We start from the raw sequence: 11,692 nt of genomic DNA, 5'->3' as shown, positions 1-11,692 counted from the left end.
CTTGAGAACTGGTGAACTTTTCAAGGACTCTCAGATCCCGAGAAGCATTCAGGGCATTGAATCGGGCTAACAAGAAGGGCAAACAGCTGAAACAAAATGACCAATACGAAATTGAAATGGACGATGCCAAGAACATCAATGGGAACAATAGGAATGATCGAGTTGACCCAAACATCGGAGTGGTAGCACCTCTTGTGCTGGAAGCTGCTCTTTATGATTGGGCACAACCAACTGCTGATAACCTAGCCACAGCAATTTCAGTCCCTCAGATACAAGCAGAGATGTTTCAGATTACCAACAACATGTTGCATTTGCTGCAGAATAAAGGGTTGTTCTTTGGGTCGTACATCGAAGACCCACAACAACATCTGAAGAACTTTCTATCAATTTGTGTCACTGAAAGACAACCGAATGTGACTCCTGAAGCAATCAAATTATTACTGTTCCTATTCTTAGTGACTGGGGAGGCTCAAACTCAATAAACTCCATTGCTACTTGGGAGGAACTAGTCAAGCAGTTCTTAAACAAGTTCTATCCACCCAACAAAACTACGAGGCAAATTGATGAGATATTGCAATTCAGGCATAAACTGACTGAGACATTGCAAGAAACATGGGAGAGGTTTAAGGGTATGCTGGTGAAGTGTACACACCATAGCATCCCGGATCAAATGCTGGGACAGAGACCCTATATGGGTTTGGCTGACGGGCTGAAGGCCATTGTAGATGCTTCATCCGGGGGTGCATTCTTGAGCAAAACATTCACAGAGAGTAAGATTCTTCTTGACAAGATGTCTCAAAATTCAGGCTGGATGACGAGAGATACAACACTCACTCCAATAGTGCATTTTGTTGCTCTTGACCCAAACAATACAAATGCAGAAAACATAGCCACTCTCATGACCCAGATGAGCTTGTTGACAAAGAAAATTGATGAGATGGGTACGAAATAGGTGCACATTATTGATACGACAAATGGAGTCCTATGCACTCCCTGCATAAATTAGTCATATGTTTGCTCATGGAGTGGAGAGAATGATAACCATGGCTTTAGAGAAGACATGAATTACGTCAATAATTTTGGAGGTCAGAGGCAAGGTGGACAGTAATGGGGACTTCAAAATTAGCAGTACAGACCAACCTAGCAACAACACAATACCTATCCAGGGGGAGCACGACCACAAGGCCAAGTCATGCCTTATCAAAGGCAGCTGGGCTACAATCAGCAGCACCAAAAACAGTTGGCTTACCAACTACCTCATCAACAGCAGGACAGTAATATGATAGAAATTAAGGGCATGTTGCAACAACTCATTGGGACAAATAGAAAGATGCAAGAAAAGTTAGATGCACATGATTCGGCTATTAAAGGCGTTAAAACTTAATTGGGACAGCTATCTATGGCCTTGAACAATCACCCACAAGGAACGTTGCCTACAAACACAAACATCAATCCAAAGGAGCAGAACCTAAATTAGTTAATGGCAGTGAGTCTCGGGAATGGAAGGGATTTAGACAAAGATCAAAAACTTGCTCAATCTAGGAGAGACGCAATGCCAATTACTCCAGTGGCATTAGAGACCGATGAGTCGACGGAGCTCACAAAGGTTGTAATTGATTAGGCACAAGTTGACAAAGGCAAGGAGAAGGAAAGTGAACAACTCCCAGAACAGGTGGTGGAGAAGGATCCTAATAAAGAAAAGACACCAAGCAGTGGGCAGAAGCTAATTCTTGCACCATTCCCTCAAAGGTTGGCCAATCAAAAGAAAGATGATCAATACAGGAAATTCATGGAAATGCTAAGACAAAATCAATTGTATATTCCTCTGATGGATGCTTTGAGGGAAATGCCAAGCTATGCAAAAATAATGAAGGATCTGATGTCTCGAAAATTTGACTTTCAGGACCTATCTACTGTAACTATGACTCAGACCTGGAGCGCGGTAGTGACAAGACCTATGACTCAAAAATTGTCTGATCCCGGTAGTTTCACTATCCCATGCACAATTGGAAGTTATGCTTTCGCTAAAGCATTGGGTGACTTGGGAGCCAGTATCAACTTGATGCCTTTGGCAATCTACACAAAAATAGGCAATGGCAGAGCTAGACCGACCTCAATGTTGCTACAATTGGCTGATCGCACAGTAAACAGACCAACTGGAATTCTGGATGATGTGCTTGTCCAAGTGGGGAAGTTTGTATTTCCAGCTGACTTCGTTATTCTTGATTGTCAAATAGGTGAAGAAATACCAATAATTTTGGGGAGGCCGTTCTTAGCCACTGGGAGAGCATTGATCGATTGTGAGACTGGCGAGTTAAAAATGAGGCTTAATAATTAAGAAATAATATTCAATGTTCAACAATCTATGAGGAGACTCAGCCAATTTGTAAATTTCTCGCTAGTGGAGGTCATGGATGTAATACTACAAGAGGAGGATGAGACCCTTAATGTTAGAGATCCGTTAGAAGCATGCTTGATGAATTTGGAAAATGTGGATGGTGAAGAGTTGGCAGAGTTGGTCATGGCTCTCGAAGGTTGAGGGTTCTGGACAAGGGAACCCTAGTTCGAGCCCCTACGCTTAGAAGAAAGAACAACACCACATGCGAAACTATCGATAGAGGAGCCACCACAGTTGGACCTGAAACTGCTTCCATCTCACCTCAGGTACACTTTCTTAGGGCCTAATTATACTTTACCTGTTATTATATCATCCGGTTTGTTAGCTGTGTAGGTAGAGCAACTCCTACAGGTGTTACAGGAATGTAAGACTGCTATTGGTTGGACCATGGCAGACATAAAGGGTATCAGCCCGGCTTTTTGTATGCACAAGATTCTCTTGGAAGAAGGGCACAAACGTTCCAGAGAACATAAAAAAAGGTTGAACCCGAACATGAAAGAGGTGGTGAATAAAGAAGTGATCAAGTGGTTAGATGCGGGTATCATCTTTCCCATCTCTGACAGTAATTGGGTCAGCCTTTTCAATGTGTGCCGAAGAAGGGTGGAATAATGGCCGTGAAAAATGAGAATAACAAGTTGATCTCGACTCGTACAGTCACGGGCTGGTGAATTTGCATGGATTATCAGAAACTGAACACAGCCACCCGGAAAGACCATTTCACATTGCCATTTATTGACCAAATGTTGGATAGGTTGGATGGGCGGTCCCACTTCTGCTTCTTGGATGGAATTTCGGGGTACAATCAGATTTCAATAGCCCCTGAAGACAGAGAGAAAACATCCTTTACTTGTCCGTATGGCATCTTTGCCTTTCGGAGAATGTCGTTTGGCCTTTGCAATGCACCGGCTACATTTCAGAGATGTATGTTAGACATTTTCACAGATATGGTTGAAGATATTATGGAAGTCTTTATGGATGATTTCTCCATGGTTGGGGATTCATTTGAAGACTGTCTTCACAATTTAAGAAGAGTGCTAAAAAGATGCGTGGAGACAAATTTAGTGTTGAACTGGGAGAAATGCCATTTTATGGTACAAGAAGGGATACTTTGGGGCATCGAGTGTCCAATAAAGGAATTGAGGTCGACCATGCTAAGGTTGACGTGATTGAGAAGTTGTCACCGCCCACTTTGGTCAAGGTAGTGAGAAGTTTCCTTGGGCACGCCGGGTTCTACAGCGGTTCATAAAAGATTTCTCTAAAATTAATTGCTAACCCTTTATGTAAACTCCTTGAAAATGATCATCCCTATGTGTTCTCTAATAATTGCAGGTTAGCATTTGAGGAGCTAAAGAAGAGACTGGTGACTGCACCCATCATTGTTGCATCCAACTGGGAGCAACCGTTTGAGCTAATGTGCGATGCAAGTGACTATGCTATAGGAGCAATCCTGGGGCAGCGAAAGGACAAGCTGATGCACCCAATTTAATATGCAAGCATAATGTTAAGCGGTGTACAGCTCAATTATACCGTGACTGAGAAGGAGCTATTGGATGTGGTGTTTGCATTCGACAAATTCAGGTCATATTTGATTGGTTCAAATGCTATTGTGTATATTGACCATGCAGCACTTAGGTACTTGATATCAAAGAAGGAGTCAAATCCACGCTTGATTCGTTGGGTTCTTTCGCTACAAGAATTTGATCTGGAGATCCGCAACAAAAAAAGGACAAATAACCAAGTGGCAGACCACCTTTCAAGGTTGGAGGGAGCTGAAAAGAAGGTAGAGGTTAAAGATATAACTAAGACATTCCTGGATGACCAATTACTAGCAGTGGCAATGCAGGAGATGCCATGGTATGCTGATATTGCTAATTATTTAGCAAGCGGTATTGTACCTTATGAACTCTCTTCGATTTCAAAGAAAAAGTTCTTTCACGATTGTCGGTCTTATTACTGAGATGAACCTCTACTTTTTAAAATATGTATAGATAACATGATCTAGAGGTGTATCCCCGAGAAAGATCAACCTTCTATTTTGTAGGCTTGCCATGCCTCACCATATGGTGGGAACTTTGGAGGAATTCGAACAACGACGAAGGTGTTGGAGTCGGGTTTGTATTGGCCAACTTTATTCAAGGATGCCCATGCTTGGGTGAAAAGTTGTGATGAGTGCCAAAGGACATGCAACATATCCCGCTGTCACGAGATGCCGATGACTACAATTCAGGAGGTGGAAGTATTTGACATGTGGGAGATTGATTTTATGGGGCCATTTGTCAACTTGTATGGTAACAAATACATATTGGTGGAAGTTGACTATGTCTCCAAATGGGTTGAAGTTGTGGCCCTTCCAACAAATGATGCCAAAGGAGTGACAGGCTTTCTAAAGAAAAATATTTTCACACGTTTTGGAACTTCGAGAGCTATAATTAGTGATGGGTGAACCCATTTTAGAAATAGAGCGTTTGTAAGGTTGTTAGAAAAGTATGGAGTTCATCATAAGGTTGCCACACCTTACCACCCACAGACGAACGGGCAAGTTGAAGCGTCCAACAGGGAAATAAAAAGTATCCTGACCAAAACAGTGAATGCGACAAGGACTAATTAGGCAAAGGAGCTGGATGATGCATTATGGGCGTACCGCACAACATTTAAAACTCCAATTGGTATGTCTCCATACAAGTTAGTATTTGGAAAAGCATGTCATCTTCCGGTGGAGCTTGAGCATAAAGCCCTATGGGCACTGCGGCAGTTGAATTTGGATATGGAAAGTGCAGGCACAAGTAGAGTCATCGAGCTACATGAACTCGAGGAATTCCAGTTCCATGCATTTGAGAATGCAAGATTGTACAAAGAAAGGATGAAAATGATGCATGATAAGCACATTCTAGATCGGAGCTTCAAACCCGAAGATCTCGTGTTGTTATACCACTCGAGATTAAGATTGTTTCTAGATAAGCTAAAATCCAGAAGGTCAGGACCATTTAGAGTTGTGCAAGTGTTCTCCAGTGAAGCAGTAGAAATTGAGTCTGAAGATGGAACGAATAAGTTTAAAGTGAATGGGCAAAGGTAGAAACACTACCTTGGAATGGTTGAAGAAAAAGGGGAGAAAGTTGTGATAAGAGCCCCAATATGTGAGCAAAATGAAATAATGAAAGCATGCGTCGTGCCGCAACATTAAATTAGGCACTTCCTGGGAGGCAGCCCATGGTTTGTTGTAATTCGTCATGCCGTGACGTTAAATCAGGCACTTCTTGGGAGGCAACCCAATATTTTTATTTGTGCTTATTTTATTTATTTGATTTTGAACTATGAAAGCATTGACAGGTCTATTAATGTGCAGGGATGAAATTGTGCGCGTTGGAAGGACTCGGGGTGAAGGAATCAACCTGGAGATAGGTAAAAAGTGGCGAAAAGGGGAAAGTTTCGGAGGCCAAACGTGTGTGGCCGCGCACTGACCACACACAGGCCGCGAACTTTCAGACTCCCATTGTCGCAACGTCCGTGGCCGCACATTGACCGTGCAATTCGCAACCCACACTGCCCCACGTGCACGGTCGTGCACTGACTGCGGGCCAAACGCGGACCGACCGTGCACTGGGCACCATTTTTAGGTTTAGTTAAAGTTATTTTTTTTCCTTTTATTTTCTTTTCATTAGTTGTATTTGTTTCTTTTCCAACTTATAACCTACCCACCCTTCCCCTCCCATAAAATCTGAGATAACAAAAACAAAAACAAACCCCCATCTCTCAAACAACTCACACGCCCAAAACCCTCATCTCTCCTACTTCCCTTGCCCCCTATTCTCTACTCACTCAATCCCCAATCTCTATTCCTCACAAGATCTTCAAGTAAGTGCCATGACTTCTATTTTCTTTTTTTCTTCAGTTTTTTTTTCATTTTTCTAATTTTTTTCTTTTCTTCTTCTCTTTTAATTGTATGGTAATAGAAGTCATTGCTGTTCTTGTCTATATTTTGTGTTGCTAATATACTTGTTCGTATGTGAGGATAGTGGATTTTATTGAGTTGGATTGAACATTGTTAAGTTTGTGGTGGAATTGAGGTCGAATTGGGTGTTTGGGAAATTTGGGGTGAATCTGCACATCAAATGTTTGTTTAAATGCCACAGTGAGTCTTGAATGTAATTTGTGACCAATTGTGCGGGTGAAGTCTGAGTAACCGCCCTTGGTTCACATATCTTGTTTTTCGCTGATGGTGATATTTGTTTCAGGTAGTATGACACCATCCAAGAAATGAAGAACCACAAGTGCATCCTCCAGTGGTCACGCTGGATCATCCAGGCCATGAGCTTCGGCTAATGTTCGCCAGTATAATAGTACCAAGTTCGTATCTAGCGAGGCTCAGGAACGTTTTGGTCAAAAGGCATCCAAGAAAACCATACCGGAGAGAGGAATTGTTATGGGTCCATCCAAAATGATTGTCCCAATATGTACCGTGAATTGGTCTGGCACAGGCTGGATATTTTCTTTGAAGAAACGAACGAAGCTAATTTGATGATTGTGAGGGATTTTTACGCGAACATCCCAAAACATGTGAACCATGTTTGCACGGTGCGAAAGAAAAATGTGGACGCATCCATAGAGGCCATTCGAAGAGCTTATAGGCTACCAATGTTTGGGGAAGATCCATATGCGGAGGACTACTATGTCACCCACGGCAGACTATCAACCACGTGGGGTTTGTTCTTTAGGACAATATGTGTGCCCAATAAAGAAGTAGTGTGGATTACGCCAGGGAAGAAGTTTCATTCGGCTTTACTCAGCTTTGAAGGGAAGTGTTGGTTGTATGTCATCAATAGCCACATGTTGCCTTCCTCCAACACCACTGAGGTGAATGGTCCCAGAGCTGCATTGATTTGGTGCTTCATGAATGGCCACAATTTTGATATGGCCAAGGTTATTCACGACAAAATGTTCATCTATTGTCCAATGAAGAGGTATAGGTTCTGTTTCCCTTCCCTGGTCACTAGATTATGTCGAGCAGCACAGGTGCCGGAGAACATGAGCGTGGATGGAAGAGTGAAAAAAGAACCAAAGTTCCAGGCGGATAAAGTGACCATTGGGAAGGACCCTGTGGTACCTGGAGGTACTAATAGTGATGATTCTAATGCGCTAGAGGAGGGAGATGAAAGGCAAGATGCAGTTGGGGTTGAGTCACCCATACATGAGCAAGTTGCAGATCCTGAAGGAACATCTGTGGTCAGACGGAATACGCGGATGACAGCCTTAGAGCATGAAATGGCATGGTTGGGAACCTCTGTCACAGAAGTGGGGGCTCGAGTTGATGCACTAGCCACCCAAAATACAAAATCGCAGAAGAAGATCATGGCTTGGCTATGTGCGTTGGGGAGGGTGTGCCATATTGACCCCGGCACTGTCTCCGATCAAGATTGAGAATGCAATATTGTACAAAGAAAGGATGAAAATGATGCATGATAAGCACATTCTAGATCGGAGCTTCAAACCCGGAGATCTCGTGTTGTTACACAACTCGAGATTAAGATTATTTCCAGGTAAGATAAAATCTAGATGGTCATTACCATTTAGAGCTGTGCAAGTGTTCTCTAATGGAGCAGTAGAAATTGAGTCTGAAGATAGAACAAATAAGTTTAAAGTTAATGGAAGAAACAGTAGAAGAAATGATAATAAAACTCATATTTAAAGATTAAAAGACAAAAATCCAATGTTAAATCACTAAAGTAAGCTAAAATTTCCTAAAGCAGTAAAGAAAAATGGCTACAGGAGTTTATATATTCAAAACTTGACCTAATTTCGTGAAAGAAGTCTATTTATACAAAGCTAGAATTTTCGGACAAAAATGCCCTTTCAGAGGTTCTACGGTCGCAAAATTTCATGTGCGGTCCGCACTTACTCAGAAGACTTGGCAGGAGCTGGATCTGCGGCGGCACAATTTTGGAATACGGCCGCATCTTGAGTGTTCTGCGGTCCGCACAAAACTGAGTGCGGGCGCATAGGCCCTTTCTGCGGACCGCACAATTCTAAGTGCAGCCGCGTGGCTAACTTCTGTGGCCGCACAATAATTGTATGGTCCGCATTCTTTCTGCTCGAAATGGTGACTCTCTAAACTTTAACTCTGATTTAGCTACTGTGGCCGCACAATAATTGTGCGGTCCGCACATTGCTCTTGGGTTCTGACAGATTTCTTTCACATTCTGCAGCCGCAGATGGAATTCTACAATCCGCACATTATGCTTTTCCCTACTTTTTGTCCTTGAGTTCACCTTACTTCTTTTTGAGTTGGATTTCATATATGTGGCTCACTTTTCAATACTCCTGCATGTAAGCTCATTTCATCAGTTTTTGGGAATACAATTAAGCATTTTTGGACTAAAACCGAAAGTAAAAAGGCGTTAATAAGTAGTCAAAATCCCCACTTATCATCGGCCCTTTCCATGGGCATTCAGTAAGGCCCAATTTATATTGTTTAAGACTGATTTATTTTCTAAATGGGTGGAAGCCCGGGCGTTCAAGAAAGTCAGGGAGAAGGAAGCCATCGATTTTGTCTGGGACCACATAATATGTCGGTTCGAGATGCCGGCTGAGATCGTGTGCGACAATAGAAAGCAGTTCATTGGCAACAAAGTTTGCAAGTTTTTCGAAGACCATAAGATCAAAAGGATCCTCGCAACACCTTATCACCCTAGTAGGAACGAAAAAGCGGAGTCCACGAACAAAACCATACTCCAAAACCTCAGGAAGATATTGATCGACGCCAAAGGAAAGTGGAAATAAATCTTGCCCAAAGTACTTTGGACATACCGTATGACCTCACAGTCCAATACCGGGGCCACCCCGTTCTCTTTGGTTTATGGCGCCGAAGCTATAATACCACTCGAAGTGGGAGAACAGAATCTTAGGTTCTGATATGCAACCAAAGAGTCAAACAACGAGGCCATGAATACGAACCTGGAACTATTAGATGAAAGGCGCGAAGTCTCCCTCGTCCGATTGGCTGCCCAAAAACAACGGATTGAAAGTTATTACAATCAAAGAACCAACCTTCGAAACTTCAACATCGGGGACTTGGTATTAAGGAAAGTTACACTAAACACCCAGAACCCGAACGAAGGGAAGCTGGGACCGAACTGGGAAGGTCCGTATCAAATTATCAAGATCACAGAAAAGGTCCTACAAGCTCGGAGCAATGAACGGCGAGCAACTACCGAACAACTGGAATATAACTCACTTGAAACGATATTACTGCTAATGCACGGTCCCGTTAATTTCTTTTATTTACATTTTGGAGCAACACTTGTAGACAACCGACAAGGAACGATGCAATTTTTAGGCTTGAAAGCACGTTTTGCACTCTTTTTTCTTGAACCATTTTTGTCCCAAATGGGCTTTTCGGCAAGCTTTTTAATGAGGCAACAATGGATCGTACTAACTTCAAATCGAAGACCAGTTATAAACCGATGTCAAGGATCACTTTAACAGTATCCGAGGCTTCTCTATGATCGGCCTCGAACATTTGGGGGCATCATCCTCGGATAATGATTTTAGCAGAGAAAGAAACTTTGTGGTCAATGAATAGCCTAGGATCAATCGATAGGATTTACTTTAAGGGTCAAACGGTCAAATGAACCGTGCCCACATAGACCGCCCGAGCCATGACACAAAGCGTGTACACATATGTAACCTTGTTCATTACGCACAAAAATGAAAGGAAGTTTCTACCTTGCGGATAAATATTCTGCCCCTTTTTCAAAAAAAAAATCTTTCTTACATTTGGTCCCCTAAAAGCATCAAGCCCAAGGGCCACCTCACTCGGGGATTGTCGTCCAAGGCAGATTCGGACGGCCCGAGATAGCGAAGCCCAAGGGCACAAAGCCTATTAGGCAGTGCCCGAACTTTAGAAGCTACGTCCATCCCCATTCGGCAATAGTTCTCTCGGGTAAGCCCGGATGACTCGGGGTGATAAGCCTATTGGGAAACACCCGAACTAAAAGGCCACGGCCATCTCCATTCGGGAACGGTTGTCTCGGGTAAGCCCGAATGACTCGGGGAAACAAGCCTATTGGGCAACACCCAAATTAAAAGGTTACGACCGTCCTAGAACGGCTTGGAGACGTCAGAGATCCATAACCAAAACATAAGGCCTTTAAGATTTTTAAATCGGTTCAAAAGGCTACCCACGGCAAATTGTAACCCAAAATATTCCAAATACTTTGGGGATAGCTTTCGGTCATACCAATCCCCCCTCCCCCATGAGTTTTAAGCAAAATAATAAACTAGGCCTATTTGAACCTCCGAACAACACCTAGTTGTTACGTGTTAAGGAACTCGATATCTTTTGCAATCATAAAAAGAAAAAAGCTTGGAATTTGTTAAAGGCAAAACGCTTTATATATATATATATATATATATATATATATATATATATATATCAAATGATTTTTACAAGAGCCAAATGGCCTCGAGAAATTTTTACAAAGGCCAAATAGCCTCGACAAAAAAGAAAATTAAACAAAAAGCAAAAACATTTGTGAGGCGTCTAGGTAGCATGGTCCTCACCGGAGCCCGCCTCATCACCGAGACCATCAGGGTCTTCTCTGCCCTCAGATCCACCAGGACCCTCTAAGTCTTCATATTCGAAATCCTCGGGGTAAGCCAACTTCTTGGCCTCGGCCTCGAGCCCCTTAGCGTTTGCGATCTCGGCCGACAAATCGAAACCCCCAGCTTGAACCTCCTCGAGGGCCTCCCTTCAATACTGCCACTTCTCATACTCAACAATGTCTTTCAAGCGGTCCTGAGCCGCCTCAACATCGGCTCTATACTGAGCCACCATCTCGTAGGCATTGGCCTTAGTAATTTTAGCCACCGACTTGGCCGCTTTAAGCTCATGTCGAGGGTCTCCCGGTCGGAAACAACCTAGCTCAGTTGAGATTGGAGTTCCAGCTTTCCGGGACTGTGCCTCGGCCTTCTCCCTCATCATTCAAAGTTGATCATCCGTCGAGTCCAATTGTGCCTGGGGAGTGTCCTTTTCCAAGGCCAAATGGTCCATTTTGCCTTTTCACTCCTCGGCTTAGACCTTGATAATGTCCATCTCGGCCCGAAGCTGGTTGATCCGATCGATTTTCTATTGGACCTGCGGGTTCTGACTGTTAGTCATCGAGTCTAGCTCATCGTCACTAACCTCAAAGGCTTTTACCTGCTCCACCAGGTCGGCATGTTCTTTCTGAGCCATATCCAACTCGGACCGAAGACTCATAGCCTCTTCCTCGCGTTGCTCACTGAGAAGTTTGTACATGT

At 43.2% G+C, this 11,692-nt stretch overlaps 1 protein-coding gene across 1 annotated transcript; it reads left to right on the top strand.

The window, feature by feature from the left end:
• The first annotated feature begins 1,480 nt into the window (after window positions 1-1,480).
• On the top strand, window positions 1,481-2,338 carry LOC142172505 (uncharacterized). Its single transcript, XM_075236137.1, has 2 exons — window positions 1,481-1,570; window positions 1,622-2,338. The coding sequence occupies exons 1-2, from the start codon at window positions 1,481-1,483 to the stop codon at window positions 2,336-2,338; spliced, it is 807 nt and encodes a 268-aa protein (XP_075092238.1).
• The last annotated feature ends 9,354 nt before the right edge of the window (window positions 2,339-11,692 follow it).

This window comes from Nicotiana tabacum, chromosome 18 (genome assembly GCF_000715075.1).
Source record: "Nicotiana tabacum cultivar K326 chromosome 18, ASM71507v2, whole genome shotgun sequence".
NCBI lineage: Eukaryota > Viridiplantae > Streptophyta > Magnoliopsida > Solanales > Solanaceae > Nicotiana > Nicotiana tabacum.
The sequence above is the reverse complement of the archived record's forward strand: the minus strand, read 5'-3'. Positions and strand labels throughout refer to the sequence as shown.

What these genes read in the sequence shown, in the direction of transcription:
- LOC142172505 (XM_075236137.1), top strand. Translation starts at nt 1,481, where the DNA reads ATGGCAGTGAGTCTCGGGAATGGAAGGGATTTAGACAAAGATCAAAAA. An exon ending in CAATGCCAATTACTCCAGTG is followed by an intron (nt 1,571 to 1,621) that starts GCATTAGAGACC and finishes GTAATTGATTAG; the next exon opens with GCACAAGTTGACAAAGGCAA.